Genomic DNA, 22363 nt, shown 5'->3' with positions numbered 1-22363 from the left:
CTCCCTACCAAAAGGGTAGAGAGTCATTTTGGGTTGACCAAAAACTAAATAGATTAAAAAATGAAAGTTTTGCTTTGCCATCAATTCTCCTATACATTTTGAAGGAAAAAAAAAAAACTCAAAGGGAAGAAAACAGTGACAAAAATAAGTTTGTTTTTATAGAACAGTAAAACCAAGTTAAATCGTCATAAATATGTTGGTTTTTGAAATGTGTTCTGGATACTTGAATAGTATTTTTGTTTTTGCTTTCTATGTTTGCCAAGCTTTTTTTTGTTTCTAAGAAATGTTCGCCTCAAACAAGTGGGGTGTTTGCACCCCTCAAACCTTGATTGGTTAGAGTGTCATTTGTGCTGTACTCAAACTAAATAAATAGCTTAATTGAAAGTTTAATCTAGGCAATGGATACTTCAGGCATTTGAAAGTTATTGATTTAAAAGCAAGAAGCAGTTGATTGAAGACTAATAAAATCGAATTTGTTTTTATAAATGTCCTGAACGCAAAAATCCTATAATTTTGTATAGTATTCGTTTTTAATTTTAAAACGAAAGAAGACATTTTGAATTTTGAAACGAAAGAAGAAAAGTATAGCAAATTAATGTTAGTTCAAATAAAGCATAAATGACTTTCGGGATGGGGTCGCTGTGGGGCTGCTGGGGTCTCGGGGATCACAGCTGCCATCTGATTGGTGTAGAACCTAAAGTAGGGCATTAAAAGTTATATTCCTTTGAATTAGCTCTTTCCCAACTTTCTCGAACCATTTATTTTAAATGATGACTGATGACAAGAAATGAAACACGGGAGACACTTTGCACTTTATTAAGTCTGCTTCGTTATATTGACGACGAAAACGGCAACCTAAAATTAATGTTTGTTTGAATAAAGCCCAAATGACGCAAGCTTTTTGGCGTGAGGTGCTGTGTGGCTGCTGAGGTACCCAAGGTCACAGTTGCCCTCTGACTGGTGTCGACCCTAAAATAGGGTATTAAAATATATAATTTGCGTTTAAATTGGCTCTTTCCCAACTTTTTAGAACCATTTTTTTTTAAATGATGACAGCTGAAAAGAGAATTTTAAAGATAGATTTCCTATCGAAAAGAAAACTAGATGCTAGAAAGGAGGTAATAAAATTTAACGATCTTTAAAGCTTTTTTCAGTTCATCATAATTTGACGCAAAGTTTATGCAGAGGCCAGATCATAAATTAGAATAGTAAAATCATGGTTTTATTGAACTTTCAAATGTAGTTTCTTGTCGATCGATTAGGATCAAAATTTGTCCACGAGCGTTCCTTCAGTGTCAAGGTAACTGTTTCCATAACTGCACCTAAATTTTTTTTTTTTAGAGGGAAACTGACCGAAAATATTCCATTTCGAGCAAAATCCTTTTTTGCTAAGCTTTTGAAATAATTGAATAAAGCTGGATAGTTTCCAGATTTTATGTGGAGTAACAGAAACTGTAAAAATTCGATTCGACTTGTGTTTCGTTTTACCCCTTTTCTGAAAGGAGCTTCAAAATTGAAACTTGATTCAACGTTGACGTTCGTAATCTTCTAAAGCAATGTTGTCTCTGGAGAATTTATGTCTGTTGTTGATATCCTTATCTAACTCGTAAGACTAAAGCCATTTCGCCAATAATTAATGGTAAAGCTGATTCACTTAGAAAGGGTAGAAAGCCGTTTTGAATTCATGAAAATGGTAGCGATATATTTCAGAGGATTACTACAATTTGTCAAAACAGCAAAGCCCAGGCAAGTTGGAGTTGACTTTGCGCCTAATCTGAAATTTTCTGTTATTTTAACTGTATTGTTAGTTTTTATTGAAAAACTTGGTTCCTAAGGTTGTCCCCCTTCTTTTCTTTTATGAAAACTGTTCAAAATCCTTCCTTTCTCAGGAAATTCCCAAACATGATACTGATTTAAAACTTGTCCTCCATCATCATTAATCCCCTTTTCCGAGTTCCAACTAGCCAGGATTTTTTTTCAGGTAAACGTCTCTCCTCTGACATTTCGGAACCCTCAACATGAATCTAGAGAAGAAGTTATTACCCCACGCGTTGGTACACCTGGAACTGTTGCACCGTTTGATCCTTCAACAGTGGTAATATACTTTCTTATAATTAGTAACTATGCTTTAAGATAAATACTGCATAATTTTTCTAAGTTGATAGGAAGGGAAAGTTTTTTTTTTTTTTTTTTTTTTTTTTTTTTTTTTTTTTTTTTTTTTTTTTTTTTTTTTCTTCATGGATTAATACTAGGAGATGGGGCTCGTGTAGACTTAACAGGCTGGGACGAACTATAAGATTTTTTATTTTTTTTTATTTTATCCATGGATCAATACTAGGAGATGGAGCTGGTGTAGACTTAACAGGCTGGGACGAACTATAAGATGGGACGAATTTTCGGAACATGAGTTTTAATCCGTTTGCTGCTGTTGTGCTAGGAAGTTGATAGGAATTGTATTCCATTCTTTTCCAAAAACAAAGATGTTAAATCAGCTTCAAGGAGTAATTACTTTTATTTAATAGCGTAAAAAACTGAGTCTTCTTCAATAAATAGTCTAATCTATTTTCCTCAATATACCTGACAATAAAAATCAAATTCTATGGCAATTGCATACAATTGCCATATAATAATTTTTCTAAGTTGATAGGAAGGGGAATTGTTTTTTTTTCTAATATCTTATAACCAAACTTAAATTCAAACTAAAATCAAATTTAGCTGTGATTAAGTTTATTTTTAAGTAACTGACGTTGGAAGGAAAGTAAAAACAAATTTTTGAGGGTAAACTTAATTTTATATTTCAGTACTCGGAACCTTTCTAGAAATTCCGATCGCTCTTCTTGATCCTTTCTAGAAATTAAGGATTCCTTCGGATCCTTTCAAGAAATACGGATTATTTTTTCGAATCCTTTGTAGAAAATTAAGGGTTCTCCAGTTCTTCGAAATAGGCATTATATCATTGATACCGTATAGGTTTGAGCTAAACCTCTTTCAAAAAGCCATTTTCTTAGGTCAGGAGCGAGAGCTAACTATAGGGGATAAATGCCCAAAATGTGATGGATCGTTGGTTCCATCTTTGACTTGTTTTCATCAGCATTATTCCTTTAATCTCTTTAAAATATTTCATATAATGCAATATTCCTTTAATCTCTGCCAGAAAAGGAAGCCAAAAACCCCGCCTTTTTGAAACATGATTGGTTACTGTATGAAATTTTAAGCTAGTGAAAAGAACAAAAATAAATTCAACCGGATTGGTTTTTCTGTGTCAAATTTTAAATCAGTAAAAAGTCAAAAAGTTCTTTAATGACAAGATGCTTGCACAAATGTATCTATTTATCTGTGGCTGAATAAATTCATGTTCTTATCAAAGAAATTTTGCTGTGCAGACGATTCGAGTATGCACCCGTGGACTGTTACGATGAAAAATTATTTGGACTTTTTGTAATAACCAGAAAATGCGATATGACAACCATATAACCAGACCGTAACTGCATCGGATGTACCATCAGTAACTGCATCGGATATACCTTAAAAGTTATTTTGATAAAAAAAAAAAAAAAAAAAAACTGGTGAAGGTGCACCACCCAGTAGCAGCAATATACTTCCCCGATTCCCTATGCCTATTACTAAGAACTTAAATCGTACCTATGGACTTGTCTCACAGTAAAATAATGTTTGCAAAGGATTAAAGTTAAGTTTTAGCATTTAGTTGGTTCAGACGTAAATCCCCGATGCATATTACTTTTTAGCATTCCGAAGCATGTCTCTACTTGAGCATGAAAATGCCAAAAATGATACAAGCTATGTTCTGTTTATTTCTTTTCTATAAGAATTATTGAGAAGACTATATGAAGTTCAGTACATATAAGCCGATCTCTTAGTTGTTCATTAGTTTATAACATAAAGCATGGAAAAGTGCCCAAATATACGATTCGCTACGGAAACTCGTATACAAGTTTCCGCTTCTGACTGAATTATGTGGCAGTACTGCATGAAGGTTTTTCAAAAAGTAAAGATTAGGTGCAATCAATTGATGCCATTGTACAACCTTCTAATGCAGATGAATTATGTTCGGAAATAATTATAATATCTACATTTGTGACAGTTGAACAACTTCGATAAATCTTAAATTTCCAAAGTTGTCATGCTCAAAATAACCTAATAACTAAACTCCGTGAAGAAAAAGAATAAAATATATCTTATCTGTACAGTAGAACTGGAATTCCTGACTGGGGGGGGGGGTCTAAAAAGAATTTCTACACAATTTCACAATGTTTTGTATAGTGGCATTTCAGGAAAAAATCGTGTTGCTCATTTTAAAGAGAGTGTTGTGTTAAAAGATTCAAAGAATGGAAGGGGACCTGGAAATGATTTAAGAACCCCTGTCTCAAGCTCAAGCTAGACAAGATAACAAAAAGAAAAAAAAAACTCGAAGCTTTTGAATAAGGGATTTATTTTCACCCTTAGACTGTGAAACCAATTCCAGTTCCATATAATCGAATTGTTGGACAACAATTAACTACTACTACTTCTAATAATGTCACTACAGCACAAAATTGCCTGAGTCCAACACAGCTGTGTGCGCTCCTCCTCCATCCAATCTATTTAAATCTCCAGTCTTTACCCACTTTCATTGTAGATTCAATTCCTTAGGATCCTTTCTTATGACATCTTCCCGCCCCATTCGGAGACGACCTACTTTTTGGTGGCCTCAGATGGAAGGTCAAAAAGCATGATCTTTGGCAATATGTTATTCCTTGTCTGTAAAACATGGCCTAGTCATTTAGCTTCTTTTTTCTGTTAGTCGTAAAAAGTGAGATCGAGCGCTATTTTCAAGCAGCTCACTGTTCCTATGCAGTTAGTCAAACAAATACCCAAAACTACCCTTAGACAATTCTGTTGGAAAAGATTTAACAAATCTTACTCAGTTTTTTTGAAGTGTCCTCGTTTTAGAGTCGCACTTGACCGCTTTCATGACTGTGGCTTATGTATTCTTATAAAAAGCATAATCTTTGGTAATAGGTTATTCTTCGTCTGTAAAACGTGGCTTTTTCATTTAACTTCTTTTTTTTGTTAGTTGTAAAAAACGAGATCGAACCATATTTTCAGGCAGATCACTGTTTTGTATACAGTTAGTTAAACAAATACATTTAATACATTAAAACATTTAGTAAATCTTCAGTTTTTTTTTTTAAGCGTCCACGTTTCAGAGGCGCACTTGACCGCTTTCACGACTGTGGCTTTCAATTTTCTAATTGGCTTTCAATTTGAAGTATCCACGTTTCAGCGTCGCACTTGACTGCTTTCATGACTGTGGCTTTCAATTTTCTAATTGGCTTTCAATTTGAAGTGTCCACGTTTCAGAGTCGCACTTGACCGCTTTCATGACTGTGGCTTTCAATTTTCTAATTGGCTTTCAATTTGAAGTATCCACGTTTCAGCGTCGCACTTGACTGCTTTCATGACTGTGGCTTTCAATTTTCTAATTGGCTTTCAATTTGAAGTATCCACGTTTCAGCGTCGCACTTGACTGCTTTCATGACTGTGGCTTTCAATTTTCTAATTGGCTTTCAATTTGAAGTGTCCACGTTTCAGAGTCGCACTTGACCGCTTTCATGACTGTGGCTTTCAATTTTCTAATTGGCTTTCAATTTGAAGTGTCCACGTTTCAGAGGCGCACTTGACCGCTTTCATGACTGTGGCTTTCAGTTTTCTAATGTTGATTTGTAGACTTATCTCCATATTCTTCCAAACTTCTTTCAACTAAAAAACACGATGCGCCGTGGCTATTCTATTTTTATATATTTCACTGCATTCTTCATCTTCACTAATAACGCCACCGAGGTAAGTGAAGCTATTCACATGATCGGTCTTTTTGTAACCTAACATCAGTTCTTTACCCTCAATTATTCCTAGTCTAAGCAACTTAAGTTTTCTTAATATTAATTTTTCCTAGAAGAGTATACCTTTTCATTTGGCATCGTGTTCTTCCATAGCCTTTGAGATGTTTCTTAGAAAAAATTTCATCAAAATAATTCATATAAACCCTGCTGAAATCCTAATTTCATACCAAACTAAATACTAACCTCACTTTCTACCATAACTGCAGCAGTAGTATTTTCACAAAAAGCACTAAACACGTTGTAGTTAATTTAAAGTATATTTTAACTTGTGCACTAGTTAATAGTACTCACGGTGTGCTTAATTTAGTAAATTAACATTCAAACCTATTCTTGCTCCCTAGTCTCGTAATCTCTAAAGACTCGCTCATTTTGTCAACATTCTCCTCTAGAACATAATTAAATGTACTTGATTTGAATGTACTTATCTGGTATACCATGTAAGGGTAGGACCTTCAATAAAGTTTTTTTTCTGTCAGTTGAATCAAATACCTGTTGATGAACTATAGAACTGAGGATTAAAGGAGTCTGATGATCCAGCCATTTTGCAGCTATTATTCCATGAGTGAAAATTTGGTCGACGGATTCCCTCCTAACTAAAACCACATTGAGCTCTCTGTTCAGCTAACACTATTGCTGAAGAGTGGGAATTTTGCCCTAATTTTGGTGTTTTATTTTTAGCTATCCTTTTTTTGTGAGCATACTCTACTCTACTCTAGCTTAGTTTGCATCACAAATTGTGTTTTTATTTATTTATTTTTGACAAAATTTGACGTTTTTTTTGCTATTGGTGGGTTTTAGGCTCTTATATCACTATATACAATTTTGGGTATCAGGTGCATTTAATTTGTGATCATACTCTACTCTAGGTTAGTTTGCACCACAAATGTTGTTTCTATATTTTTTTTGACAAAATTTGACGGTTTTTTTGTTGGCAATTGATGGGTTTTAGGGTCTGATATCACTGTATACAATTTTATTGACTGTTCTAGGGTTTATGAAAATTATAGACTAATATTAAGGTTTTTATTGGTGCAGCTCGGATCAAGACGCGGAGGAAGCAGGGGTAGCTCCCAAGGGTATAGAGAAGATACCCGTATACCGCCCCCTGCTCATCAACATGGGGCAAAGGTGGGCAAGCTTTTTCCCTACTCAAAGCACAATTTGTCCGTAGTTTCATATTTGGACTATAAATGTTTGTAGCTTTGTATTTTGTTTGTTGTAGAAAAAAATCTTTAGTTGTGTTGACTTCGTTGGGAATAGAATACGATTTTCATTTGGAGACTTACTAAATTTGAAAAGCTAATGAAATAGTACAATTTAATTTAGAGACTAAATCTTTATCATTATGTCAACTATCTTTGTTATCTAGTTGTTATTTGCACATTGATGTTCATTTAAAGTATCGGAAACCCAAGTTTTTACAATTATTTCAACGACATTCATAAAAAATGGTATCACCAAGTTAAAGGAGGGACTAGAGCTCTTAAGCCTCTGCCTAAATAGCCCATTATTTTTTAGCTTGATTAAAAATTAAAAAGGTTTGACCAGCCAGCTCTCTTAAGATTTAAATAAAAGTTTGAACATTGGAAGACTTGTGGAAAGTTTAGTCACCTAGGCTATAAAAACAATTAATTTTCACCTTTTTCTTTTCAAGCTAAAAATAATCGATGACATTTTCTCCGTCCTAGTTTTTTATTCTTTAAAACGCTTGTTTCTTGAAGAAAACACATTAGAAATAAATGAAGGAGAAAAAAAGTATATTTTGGGCCTAAACCGTACAATGAGTATTATAAGTTGTTCCTGCAAAGCAAAATGGACTTAGAAGTTTCAACTGTGATTCAATTATTCCCTCGAGCGTTTTTAAGGGCTAAGAAATACTTATACAGTGCGTCTAAACCATTATGCAGCATAGTTTACCGAAAATGAATTTCTACAAAAACTCGTGATGATGGAAGGTGAGAAATAAAAAGCAACAAGAAGGACATAAAGATTCTTTCCGGCCTCTCTCCCAGTGGATCAAAAACGCAATTCATTTTACTTTGCTTCAATGGACGCTAATTTTCGTTTTCCAATACAAATTGCTTGATCCTTGATACTTCAGTTTCTGATTTTTTATTCCGTAGTTTTTGTGTTTGTATTTATGTTCTTGTGGTTTTGTTACGTCAGAATATTGTTTTATTATTAAACAATTATAAATAGTAACAGTAAATATATTTTTATCGTTTGTAATAAACTAATACAGTAATTATATGTTGGTAAATTATTTCGACAATTTATATAATAGGTATAATTTCATTTGTACTGTCTAATAAATACGTTTTGTATAATAATTAAGCCAACATTTTTTTTTTAACTGTATTTTAAGGTTGTTTATTCTAAGGAGATTATCACCCTTTTAGCTTTCTGATGTTCAAAATTTTCTGTGCTTTGTGGAAAAATATCTGTTGGGAGGTAATTTTACAAATATTTATCTACACAAACTTAAACTTCTGTGCATGTCTGCACACAGGGAGAGGAGGAGGGAGTTCCCTTCCATGACCAACCTAAGTAACCCTACCATTTGGAAATTTTTCGCCTAATTCCACTTTTTAGAGTTTCATCAACCCCTCACCCCGATAGGGAGATCTTTAAATATCCTGGACATTTTTTCATGAAAAAACAGTGCAACAATTCGTTAATGACATTGCAGAGAAAAATGAGATAAAATCTTCCAAAAATGCAAAAAGTAACCTAAAAATCTCTGTTAAGAATAGTTTCTTGACAGCGCATTATTATGACAGCACATTTTTATGTAGATTGATGTTCTGAGTGCTTAAAAAGTAGGTTAGTGTTATTTTATGGAGATTTATAAAAAAAAAGACGTTATAGTTTTGACTTGTCAAGTGTTTCATTGTCTAATCCCTGTTATTTCTTTTCTCCTCTAGCCTGAGATAGTTCGACAAAATTCTGGAGGAAGGACGAACCCTGAGTTGGGATCTGCCCAGCTTTTTTATCAGCAGTTCTTGCGGGCTCAACAGCAACCGAGTGGGCGAGCAGGATTCATTGCGTAAGTTTATCTCTCCATACATTTTTCTCTAGATAAATAAGTTGATGGCAAAGTTAAGTAAATTCTGGTTCTAGACATCCCACTGTTGTCTAACATCTCTAAGGGGATACTTTTCAGCAGTATTAAGTTGGTACAGGATACTTCTTGAAATATATCAAGTTGGTTCTTCAATGTGTACAATTTTCTAGAATAGACTTGGCACCTTTTATGTTTTCCAAGAAAGATTTGCCATTCCCCACTAGAGGCGCTAAAGTCAGGTGTTTTCATTTTAATATTACGCTGTAGAAGGAATCTCTGCTTCTTATGTCTTTTTTCTGAAGTATAGATCCTTTTATGTAAGCTTGGTTGCAAATGGAAGCTGTAGGTGATAATGAACTAGATCGCGAGAGTTACCTTCCATTGCGTCAAAAACAATATGGATACTATTCCGAAGCTGCTTTTACTCTGACATTTGGGGGCTTGGACCATAATGTAAAGGATAGATAAAAAGAAGTCCATGTCAGTTTTTTTTTTCATTGCCTATTTTTTGCTAATGGATAGGAACTGGCCCTTAAGGAAATTTCAAAATTTAAACTTATGTCGATAAAAAACTAAATTTTTGAATAGTTTGTGTTTGTCCTTAATTTTAACGTCATACTTAAATTGCAAAGTGAAAAATCTAAATGGCAAAATTGGTTTGAAAAGCTTATGGGATTAGTCCCAACCATTGATTTCTGATACTATCTCTTTTCTTTTGTCAGACAGACAGGAATAAAGCTGTTGCGTTTCTTTTTAAACTCGAAAACATCACAAAGTTTACGCTTGCAATTTGAATATTGTTAAACCCGACAAATTGCGAAAGGGATACAATATTGATGTTGTAATCGTGCATAATTTTTATTTTTTATTTTGTTCATTATTTTGCTTGTATTCCTACACTACCTTCTATTTCATAAAGTATATTCATAAAATACTTTAGACCTAATTTGTTTCCTTGTGTCCATTTAAGTAATGAAGAGCGATCAAGCGACTCCCCCATTATATACAGAAGTCCTCCTCCTGCTCCTCATGCTCCAGCGGCGATTCCTCGAGCTCCGACAGTCCAAACTCCACCACAAGCATCACAAGTCCCACCTCAGGCTGACTCACTCCTAACCCTACTTAATCAGGTAAGTTTATAAGCCTTCATTCAGCAAGTTCACAGTGTTTTTTAGGAAGACGGTGATTTTGATGAATGCAAAATCAGATACTGTTCTAAAAAAAAAAAAAGTTGGGAAATTGAAATAAAATACTGAATACTGTTCTGAAATGGAAACTAAATTTTGTTTTTTCTTCTAATTCTTAATACCTGCTGCTGTATGTTCGACGTTTACTTGTAAATGAATATTTTAATTTATGTTTGTAACGAAAGCGTCTGGTCATTTCCTCTGGCAAGTTTACATTTTGTGTGTCTACCTGCAGAGGGGTTGTGGGACAAAGCAACAATTTTGGCCCAAAAAGTGCCAAAAAGCCATCGAGCAGAAATTCTACGATATCTAATCGATTTAAAGTTATTAAAAAATGATGTTCCCAGTTCTAATTAGGCTTTCAAGTCTGAAAATTTTTTTTTAACTGAACCTGGTAAATATTACTTTCCTATTGTATGTTTTCTTAGTAGAATTGTTATTTCAATTAAACTTTTTCTTGTGTTAAACTTTAAGATTTGTGCCTTATATTAAGAAAAGTGTGTCATTATCAGTTATACATTGAAGAAAAGGGCTGATTTCAGTTGCATATTTTAGCCTGTCAAAAAATCATTAGTAAAAACAAAATAAAAAATAAAACTAATCTTAGAAAATGCAAGTCTAGTTAGCGTACCATTTTGTAACTGTGTTGAAAAGAACTGTTCACAATAAATGCTTGTAATACAATATGTGATATTTTTTTCTTTTTACAAAAACACGTGCCATAATTTTGAATCCAATAGATTATTGGATGCGACGTCTAATTTTTTTGCTGTATAATAATAATGAAAAAATGGAGCAAAGCTTGTGTTGAGAAATGGTGAATTTGGTTAAAAAGATACAATTTTAGTGAATTCAAGAATAAAAGCAAATAAAACAAATGAAGTAACATACAAAACAAGTTGTATAATAAGAAGAAAACGAGATGGGACACAGTTTATATTTTTTCTTAAAAATCAATTTTGAAATTTATCGGATTTCGTCATAGAATAAATTTCGATTCGAGAAAATTATGACGTCAATTTAGTTAGAAATGAAAATTCTATTTAAGAATAAGTATTGTTGGCCAACTATTCCTCTATTGAAGATTACAAAACTGTGGCCTTAATTGGGGAAATTACGACCTAAAATATACTCTTTCATGCCCCCCTCCCAGAAAAATACTCAGATTCAACTACAGTTGCAATTCAGATATCTTAAAGTATATGTATACTTATTCAAAATTCAGCCCCCCCCCCCCGAATTTGAATCAACCCGACTGACCCCCCCCCCCCCCCAAGTATCCAGGTTTTACATATTTTACTGTGAAGTATGTTTTCATGGTGTGGACTGAAGGTGGAGCCTCGTAGTATACGCTCAGGAGGACTCGCATACAGAGAGAGTTTTACAAATACTAAATACAGATAGATTATTAATAATAACTAGATGAAATAAAAACTAGAAAGTATGAGCTCAAAAGTGAAAGAACTTGAATAAGGTTTCTTATCAGCGGTGGTGATTTTCCAAGATTGACTGGTACAGTTTTAGCCTTAACTGAAATGCAACTTTTTATTTTTTAATTATTGATTTATTATATGTCTGAACTTAAGTTATCATAGGCCTCAAAAATTTTCTGTTGCAAAAAAGGACATATTTCCCTTTAACGAGAGTCCTCAATACATTAAAATCCTTTTGGGACGGACACTAGTCCGTCCCAAAGGATCCATTGTCTGAGAGGACGCGGGTTTGGATCCCAGTGTACCCAATTCTTCAGTTTGGGACGGGGGTCAGTGGCGTGACTCTGTAAGCTTAGCCAGAGTCGACCCAGCTCTAAATGGGTACCTGGAGAAATCTTGGGAAGGTAAACAGCAAGGGTGTGCGAAAGCACAAGATGGCTAGTCCCCAGCCCCCCATTGTACTTACTGGCTGAAGGGCCTAGAAACGGAGATCAGCACCGCCGGTAGGGACTGTAAAGTCTAATGCCGTATTCTTTTCCTTTACCTTTACTAGTCCATGGACATTCATCTGACGCCTCTAAATATCTCAGAGCTTGCAAGTCTATTATTATACATATTTTAACAGCGATATCCAGTAATGTGGCAAGGATTATTAGCTCTTAAAAACGACCAAGCGGCAGTTCAGATGCATTTCATTAGTGGTAATGCCAGTGTCGCTCGTGGATCTCTGCCGCGGCAACCAGATGGCTCCACTTTACCTCTGAGGATATCACAGCGAATGCGATTGGAACAAACACAGCTAGAGGGTGTTGCTAGAAAGATGCAGGTTAGTTTATCCTCTGTTTGAAGGTTTTTTTTCTTTTTTTTTACTACAATTTTAATTGTGACCCATCAAAGTTAATCCTATATGAAATGAGTAATAATAAGACTAAAAACTGATCACAATATTTTCTTCACCTGGGTAGTGTGATGCTAATGAATTTTTTGATAACATTTGGAAGTGTTTTTTACATTATTATTATTGAAATAGAAATTATTTATATCTTTTCCTGACATCCTTTAAAGAGTAAAATTTGTTCTTGTTTTACTTTATTTCGAATTATAGTTCATTTCTAAAACCACATTGCCTAAAAATAAATAAATTTTTTTGCCAAATTCAGTTTATTTAAAAAAAAAGTTGTTGAAAGCAGGCGCACTTTCATTTTGTTTTCAGCTTAATCCACATCTGTTTAGGTTTAACTTAAAAACTGATGCTCATTAGAACAACAAAAAATAAGCACGAAGTAAGAAAAATTGTCGGTTATTTTACCAAGTTTTCTAGCTAAGGAATTCTTTTCCTTTAAAGTCTCTGTCGAGTGAATTTTCTTATTTATACATATGCAAATAAATAACAATATCATTGTTATTTATTTTTTTTCAACATGGGAGTGTTTACGTTTCGAGGGTCTATTCATTCAAATTCATAAATCCTAAGAAGTGAAATTCAATAAGAAAAAAAGGACATGCTAGATTAAGCTATACTTGGAAGAAAAAAAACAAAAACAATTTGTTTTTTTGACGGAAAGTATTGCTGGATTTAAGGTTAATAATGGAAATTTCCACGGCCGAAAATATCATAATTGATTATATTAAAGTTCGGGAAAGAAGTTGTTTAAATTTAGTAGAGAGCACCATAGTCTTTCTACCTTCAGTAATTTTCTTTATTTATTCATTATTATATTAGATGTTAAGTGAATGGCCCAAAATCATTGCAGCTTTTGGAGAGTGTAGAAGGCATGTTGGTTCAAATTGCGAGTTGAGAGTAATTACGTTAGTGGAGGCGTTGAAGGGGCGCTATTTTTGGGGCTGGAGGAGAGAGGGGCTGACCTTATTCCAAACAATAAGCTGCATGAAAAGTGTGTTCAATCCTGTTTTCTAGGGCTATAATAAGAGAAACGTTGGGATGGCTAGAACACGTTCTGCAGATGTAAGATTTTCAGAAAACGTCCTTTTCGGCCAACCATCAAGGGGCGAAACGAAAAGCAGGTCGTCCCCCGACGGGGCAGGAGGAGGTCAAAACAGAGGATTCAAGGGACATAGGGACTTCTTGGGAGGTTGCAAAGATGGAGGCTGTGAATAGATTGGGATGAAGGAAGATCATGCGTAGTCCTTATGGCCTCAGGGGGCTTGGTGTTGTAGTGAATCTTAGCTTTAGTTGTAAGAGGGAGGGAGGAAAACTAGCCTAATCCTAGTTCCGAAGGGTGCCCGTTTTGGCAAACTGAAACATTATGAAATTAGAACATATGAAGATCAGCAAAGTAATTTAGATACTTCGGATCGAATCGGCATTGGACATACATTGCCTTGCGATAGGTTACATTCAAAAGGAAGATCAGCAAAGTAATTTAGATACTGAGGATCGAATCGGCATTGAACATACGTTGTCCTGCGATAGGTGGCTTTCAAAGGAAAGATCAGCAGAGTAATTTAGATACAGATGATCAAATCGGCATTGAAGATACGTGGACCTGTGATAGGTGGCTTTCAAAGGGAAGATCAGCAGAGTAATTTAGATACTGAGGATCAAATCGGCATCGAAGATACGTGGCCCTGTGATAGGTGGCTTTCAAAGGGAAGATCAGCAGAGTAATTTAGATACTGAGGATCGAATCGGCGTTGAAGATACGTGGCCCTGTGATAGGTGGCTTTCAAAGGAAAGATCAGCAGAGTAATTTAGATACTGAGGATCAAATCGGCATTGAAGATACGTGGCCTTGTGATAGGTGGCTTTCAAAGGAAAGATCAGCAGAATAATTTAGATACTGAGGATCAAATCGGCATTGAAGATACGTGGCCCTGTGATAGGTGGCTTTCAAAGGGTAGATCAGCAGAGTAATTTAGATACTGAGGATCAAATTGGCATTAAAAATACGTGGCCCTGTGATAGGTGGCTTTCAAAGGGAAGATCAACGGAGTAATATAGACAAAGAGGATTTAATCGGTATTGAACATACGTGGCCCTGTGATAGGTGACTTTCAAAGGGAAGATCAGCAGAGTAATTTAGATACTGAGGATCGAATTGGCATTGAACTTACGTTGCCCTGAGATACGTTGCTTTCTAAGGGAAGATCAGCATAGTAATGTAGATACAGAGGATCGAATTGGCATTAAACAGACGTTGTCCTGCCGATCCTCCCTTTGAATGTGGCTCAGGAATCGGTTTTTGTGAATTAATTTAGAAATTTGAAATTCTCAGATACGACCTTTAGGTTTATCAGCGAGGATTTTTTTCTTGCTGTGGGGAACACCAAAAGAGAGAACCCCAAAATCCTCCATAGATTCCAGAGGGATTTTTTTTTAACTTTTTAAAATGTACAAAACCAGGAGAAAAATCTTTGACCTTTTAAAATAAATAGGCTTTTGAGTCCTATAATTGTAAATTTTCAGATAATTTTTCCCATTTTTGGAAAACTGTTCAAAAGGATGTCACCTGACGAGGTTTGGGAAAACCGCAGCCCCGTCAGAAAGGTAACAAATTTTTTAAATATGTGGAAAAAAGGAGAAAATTCTCTATAAACGGGTAGTAATATACTTTTTTCCAGCTTAGCCAAACCGTTGCTCTAAAAAAAAAACAAAAAAAAAAAAAAATTTAAATGCTCTTGGAGATAGCATTTTTAACTAAAATTACTTGATTAATGTTTTCAACAAGGTCTTGTATGATATATCTGTATATTAGTCATAGTTAATAATTTATTTTAAAGATGGAAGCCGAGCATTGCATCTTGCTAGCATTACCTTGCGGAAGAGATCATATGGATGTCTTGCAGCAATCAAACAATTTGAAAAGTGGATTTATTACTTATTTACAGTGTAAGCAAGCTGCTGGAATTGTCAACATCGCAGGACCCGGATCACAGCAGGTAATATGTCGTATAAGGCTTAGCTTTATTCTAAATTCCTTGATTGAAAAGCCCCTTAAGTAATTGAGCAAGAAGAAAAAAGGAAGAAGGGCCAAATATTAAACCCATCAGACTTTAATTGTGACTGCCGAGCTCAGTGCCCCCTACAAATTTCGACTTTTACTGACTATATTTTAACGACTAGTTTTTGATATTTTATTTTTCTAGATTCACAAGTTTAAAGTAGTAGTGACAGTAAAGGAAATCTGATTGTTTGAATTTATGCAGTGTGAAAATTTATACAATTATATATGTCTTTATAAATTAGGAAAAGTCAAACACTCGACCTTTAATAAAACAAACCTCCATTTTCAGTTAGGCAGTTTTTGGTAGTATCAGAGCCAAATTAAAAGAAAAACAACAGTAGATATTACTGCTACTAATAACTCACCGCAGCACCAAGCCGCCTGAGGCCAACACAGCTACGCACGCTTCTCCTCCAACCCAATCTGTTCAAGGCCTCCCTCTTTACATCCTTCCAGGAAGTTCTCATTTCCTTTAAATCCTTATTTATAACATCCTCCCCTCCCCCCCAGACGAGGCCGACCAGTTTTCCGTTTAGCCCCAGACGGATGGCCAAAAAGGACAATCTTTGGCAATCTGTCATCATCACATTTCTTTCATTATAGCCCTAGAAAGCGGAATTGAACCACATTTTTCGTACAACCTTCTGTTTTGAAAATTTAGCAAAACTAAGTTTTAAACATATGACACCCAACAGATTAAGAAGGTTCACCTTTCCTATGAAGAAATAGTGGTCTCAGGGAATCAAATAACAGTTCAAATATGGAAAAATCCTTTTAGTAGACAGTGAAAAACAATGAAAAAACTCTTGAGTATTTCGATCACATATACAGTGGCCGTCATCGGCAGATATACTATCACTATATATGATCTAAATTTTTTGTCATTGTTTTTTCACTGTCGAATAAAAGAATTTTATCCCTATTCGAACTGTTATTTGTACTTGATGGAAAGGCAGTGTGGTCTTCGAAAATATTTATGTCTCTGGGAATCAACAGTGTGTTAACATGTGAATTTTTATGTATGATAAGTGTTGTCGAGTTTAACTAAATAGTTTTTCTCATTGATTTTCGTAATTCGACCTGACGATGCTTACAAAAATATGGTATTAGCCTGCTAACTATGATTTTTAAATAGCCCAAGAAAAATATTTATGAAATTTCTGGTATAGAAGGGAAATATTATGAAAGAAAAATCTTTGAGATTTCAGATACAGATAGACCTAAGAGGGGTCTACAGAGTAAAAAAATGTTTTTATATATGTATCTTAGCTGGGATAATTCGATGGTGTTATTTGACCTTTTTTTCTAAGTTAGATGTACTGCTTGCCTACACAAATTAAACAAGTTCTATTGATTGGTTCAGTCCTTCCAAAACGTGTTACATCCGTGTTGGTCTTTTTTGTCCTTTTGGATTTTTATCTAATTTTTATTTATGTTAATTTTTAAGTTAACTCAAAAGGCCCTTATGTAACTTTTAGAAGTTCAGAAATCTAGAAAGATGTTGTGAAAGTTTCATTTTTTCCAAAATGTGTTAAATCCTCATTGATTTATTTATTATTTTGGCTTTGAATCGTATTTTATTTGGTCAAGAAATAATTCAAAAAACGTCACGTGACTATTTTAAGTTGTATCTGTAACATAGCTCTTCAAACTAAACAAGTTCTATTGATTCGTCCAATCCTTTTTATCTGATCTTTTCTGGTTCTCAAAAAATTTAGAGGATTCAGTGTTTTTGAAAATATTTTGTTTCCTCATTAGTCTATTTATTTTTTTGGATTATCATTATGTTTATTCTTCTCTTTTTTTTTTCAGGCGGCTTTCGTCGTCCATGTGTTTCCATCTTGTGAATTTGGAAATGAAAATTTATCACGAATCGCACCCGATTTACTACATCGGATTAGTGAACTAGCCCATTTGTTAGTGATTATTGCAACTGTATAATAATCACAATATTTGCGTCCACTCCCCCGTAATGTTTATTGTGTAAAAAATGTATTATAGTGATGAGATATGTTCAAATTCAGTGAAAAAAGAACCAGAAATCTGGTTATGTTAATTTATTTCTGTACATATATTTAGTGTAAATAGCTGTTAATTGTATAGTGATGATATGTATTGTTACTTGAAATTTGTAATGTTCGACGTTTTTTCTTCTTTTTCGTGGTTTTCACTATGTTGAAGGGCTGCGTTCGGATTTCTGCTATTTTTCTTCTTAAATGATTGCGTTACGATTTCTTGATTCGTTCTCAAATAAATTGGTATTTTTTATAGAATATTAAATACGTTTTGATCTTGTTAGTTCCGAATTTCAACATATTGGGAATTTTTTTTTACGGTAAGTTTTTTTTTTTTTTTTTTTTTTTTTTTTTTACAATATGCTAGAAATAACTAGGTTATAGATAATGGAAATGATAAAAAAAAGAGCCATATTCCTGATGCTTAAAGTCAACCTAGTTTACCTATTCATTTTATTTGTTGAGGAATACAAGCTTAAACATTTTTTTGAAGGATTTCAACTTGTCAAAAAAAAAGAAGGAAATTGAACCCTCTACAAAAAACAGTTATGTCCATTTATTCTTTTGATATATTGCTTATACTATGAAAAGATTATTTTGCGTAGACCTGTGAGTACATTAGCCCCAGAGAAAAAAGCATGATAAATCCCTATAAAAAAAAGCAGACTTAACGAAGTTTTTTCTTATATTTTTTTCAAACACATTCCCTTCGTTTTACAAACTTTAAATTTTTTCTTGCAAGTCCTAAGCCAGTATTACGATACAATTTTAAGAACAATTCGGGAGAAAACGGGGAAAGTACTAATTATGCTTTTTAATATAGGATATAATGGGGTGAAATTTGCTCCGCCTCCTTCTTCTTTTTCACCAAAGAACCTTTTAGAAGGTTCCCCCTTGACGAACTTGACCTCTGTGATGTGAATATTTATGCTTTTAAATGTTACTTTTTTTACTTTTGAAACTGAACAGCATATGGAAAGACTAAAACATGCAAAAACAATTATTAACTAGACAGCCGGAAAACTATAAAAATCATTACAAATATCTACAGAATTTTTTTTTATCAAACTGAAGATGGAAATTCACCAAATTAGTGGTATACGAGCAGGGAGGGTAACCCTATGTGTGGGGAGTGACATTGCTTGCATTAAGGCTTAAAGTATATGTTGCTTTGTTAAACTTATCCTTTCTAGAGTATTCCTACCATTTCTTGAAAAACAAGGACTAACCCTTACATCTCCTGCCGTATATTAATAGAAAAGGGATTGTAGGTGTGTATCATTAATGTCTGAAACTATGAGGGCGCTTATCAAAAGAATCAAAGGATTTCAAGTTCGGAGATTGAAACTACAGGTAAAAAGGAACATTTTGTTCAGTAAACTGATTCTATCTTTTATATTACAAAATCCAAATAAAGATTTCTTTCATTTTCCGTTATATATTTCGTCATGAATTCGTGTTGTCGTAAATTAACAGAAATCTCGTGTCAAGAAATCGTAACAGCTTTGGACCATAGACGAGAAGAGGGCACCTGATCAGCTAGTATCGAATACTTTCCATAGCCGTAGCTATGCTGAATTCCTCTAAAGAGTAGGGAATCACCTGCCAAAGAATCTGGTAATTTTAATACTAAGCCTAATCAAATGAACTTGGGGTAGGAACTTAGATTCGAGGTGCAAGTTCCTTCTCCCTGCTTGCTGTTACCTTTGGTAAGATATGCAAATAAAGTAACATTACAATGAAAACAAACTTGTGGTATTATGCCAACTCAACATTTATGTTGAATTTTATTGACGAGCAAGTTAAAGAAAAAAAAAGAATATATGTTTTCGTATTTTCTTATGCATGAATTGAAAACATGCGTCCCTCTTTATTTTGAAGAATATTATATTTGAAACTTTGTTCTAATCCTTGAAGTAATTACAAAGATCTACATTTTAGAAACTTTTGTATATTATTTAATTTTGACATTGGTCTTGTGCCCATTTGGCGTGACCCCACATAAATTTAATTATTTTACTTTGGGAATACTTTTTTAAAACTGTAGTAATACTTAATGATCAACGTTATCATTTCAAAGAGGAAGAATTGAGTGTACATCTTTACAGGTGCTTTAAGCTTGTTTATGGTCCATATTTGAAACATCCTTCACTAGATTTTACTACTATCTCTTCACTGCTTAACTCACGTTCACACCATATGCAGTAATGAGGTCAATATGAAGCCTCGTCTTAATTTGTGTGGTGGTTTGTCATAATTACCCAAAAAGGCTTGCAACGGTCCTTCAATAATGAGGATAAGATTAATAACGCTAAAGTAGAATGTTGTTCTATTTTTTTCTTAATCTGTGTATCGAAGCAGTACCTCATTACAGGTTAAGAATTGTTAGGGGGTAGAGTGCAGTTTCTTCTATTCTTTTTATATCTACTAATAAGGAGACTAATAGGGGAAAGAAACGTATTGTCACGTCTAATGGTCTTGTACGTTAATTAAGACATGACAAAATCTGCTCTGCGCAGTAACAACTCTAGTGTGTAGAATTTGGAGCTTATAACCCTTCTGACACCAATTAAGACGGGGCTTGAATCGAACTTTAAATCTTGCCCGAAATGCAGCTTTTTCAGTCCTATTACACACTCATTTGCTCAAGTCATTGTTTTCAATTTTCAGTGGTCCAACTGTCTTTTGTGTGATTGTATGCTACCTAAAGTTTTTGGTGATATTTTTATTTTAGTATTATTATTCAGGACGGGTGTGAAAACTGCTTAGTCTTGGGGAATTCCTTATAGTGGTTGAATTTGTAATATTAATCTGCAAAATTTTTATCAAAATTAAGTTGAACCCGCTTGTGGCTTAGTCTGTACCAGTTCTCCTTCCTTCATCATCCGCAACTACCAACATTTTTTAATACGATTTGTAGCAAATAATGAGAAGAAAATCCATTTTCATGAAACGAAGATTGATTTTTTAAGGGATATACTTAAAACTTGTCCTTTGTCAAGTAGATCAGTAACGAAAGTTCTGTAACTACAAATAATGGTAAGAAAAAGAGTGACTAACTGGGATGTATCCGCATTCAATGGCGGTTCTGACCTATCTTGTGCCCGGGGCAAAATCTTGTTTTGCACGGTTGGTTTCCATCGCGCTTTCTAGGGTTATAATGAAAAAGAGGTTGAGGTGACTAGAACAAGTACTGCAGATGTTGGATGACAAATTGTAGTCGGTTGTGAAGAAAACTATCGTTTGAAATTTAATTGTGCATTCCATAGCAAATCATTTTGGTAAAACATCATCGCAGATATGAGCTTAAGATAGACTATTTTGCTTAGAGATGATGATGTTTTAAGCCTGAACATAAAATAAGGGATAAGGCTCATGCATTTGGAGGGGGAGGAGCAGAATTCAAATGTCATTTCAAAACGGAATTACCATTTTGCTCCTGGGATGAATATGAGACATATTTATTGAACCCCAATTTACTTTCTCATCATTATCAGAGCTTTTAAGGTAAAAAGTGAAATTAAGGATTTTTTACTAAATAAATCCATAAATTTGAGAGTTCAGGTTTTATATACTTCCATTCTGTATTCCCCAAGGTTTAGCAATTTGTTTCACATTTAAAAGATATACTATTGTTAACAAGTGATGGTAAATTTGGAATTTTTGTTTCGTATTATGAATTACCTGGAAAATAAAACGTGACCTGTGATCTCTGGAAATGAATTTTTTTTTAATTTTAGGCTTTTTTGTTGAATACTGTACGACAAGAAAAAACTGCATTACCAGGAAACAAAAGGAATAATTAAACAAAAGGAATAATTGAGTTAAATGAATTTTTTACACCAAGCTTGTGTGAGAGATAAGAGAACAAGCTTGAAGGACATTTACATTTACTTAGTAAGTTCAATTCACTATTGCTAGGGATAATATAATCAAATTTTCGAGTTGTTTTACATTTGTGCATGTGTTTCAGAAATTCCCTGACAGATTTTCAAGTGAAACAGATTGTTCCAATTGAGTAGCACTAAGTGGCATTAATAAGGGGCGATTACCTCTTCAAACACTTTTTTGCCCCTGCTCCCCCATCTAGGTTTTGGAATATACTTTTTTCAGTATTTTTTAATGGCAAGTGGTTTTTTTCGGTATATTCGTTGAAAAAAACACCAAAATTGTCCCCGACCTAGATTTAAATATTCATTTTATCACACCCCCCCCCCTCAACCTCACTCCTGTGAATTCAAGTCACTGGAGGCAATGTTGAGCTGAGAAATATTTTGTTAAAACAGCTTAATTGAGAACAAATTACCTTGATAAGGAAAACTACTAGCACACAATTGGTATTTGCTACATAGGCTTTTTATTCAACAAAATTATTTAGATTTGGTAAATACTAAGTTCTTCATTTTCTTCTGAGCGTGATGGTTGATTTTGCTCGAGCCATTTAAAACTTTATGCAGTATTAAATTATATCTAGATTCGTAAACATAACTAGTGTCTCCTCTTCTTCATCTTAATGAACGACCCAACAATTAGGACCTTGTGAGTTCTGCTTCGTGATATTCTGAACTCCTACGAGTGTAATAAGATAGGGTTTAATGCCTTTTCAAGACATCAAAATGGACATGGAGACAGGGGTGGATCCAGGATTTTCCTTAGGGAGGAGGGCTCATAATAGGTTGCTTCAATAAACTTGTGAACAAAGAAATACCCGCAATTAAAAGGGAACCTCGACACTTATGTGTCGTAGATAGGTAGTAGAAATGTTCGTAAATCTAATCTAAAGCCTGGTGAGGGTTTAA

At 34.1% G+C, this 22363-nt stretch overlaps 1 protein-coding gene across 3 annotated transcripts in view; it reads left to right on the top strand.

Annotated features, from left to right (window-relative positions):
• LOC136030085 (protein split ends-like) overlaps positions 1-21273 on the top strand; it is an 87760-nt gene extending 66487 nt beyond the window's left edge. For 2 of the 3 annotated variants that reach the window (XM_065708746.1, XM_065708748.1), the window contains 7 exons: positions 1982-2095; positions 6936-7028; positions 8825-8946; positions 9935-10094; positions 12210-12410; positions 15326-15484; positions 17362-21273. In XM_065708746.1, coding sequence (XP_065564818.1) covers positions 1982-2095; positions 6936-7028; positions 8825-8946; positions 9935-10094; positions 12210-12410; positions 15326-15484; positions 17362-17490 — 978 coding nt within the window. In that variant the 3' untranslated portion in view covers positions 17491-21273. The remainder of the gene's footprint in view (positions 1-1981; positions 2096-6935; positions 7029-8824; positions 8947-9934; positions 10095-12209; positions 12411-15325; positions 15485-17361) is intronic. The other variant, XM_065708747.1, reaches the window with a different exon arrangement.
• Positions 21274-22363: the final 1090 nt, after the last annotated feature.

Source organism: Artemia franciscana, chromosome 8, assembly GCF_032884065.1.
Source record: "Artemia franciscana chromosome 8, ASM3288406v1, whole genome shotgun sequence".
Taxonomy (NCBI): Eukaryota; Metazoa; Arthropoda; class Branchiopoda; order Anostraca; family Artemiidae; genus Artemia; species Artemia franciscana.
The sequence above is the reverse complement of the archived record's forward strand: the minus strand, read 5'-3'. Positions and strand labels throughout refer to the sequence as shown.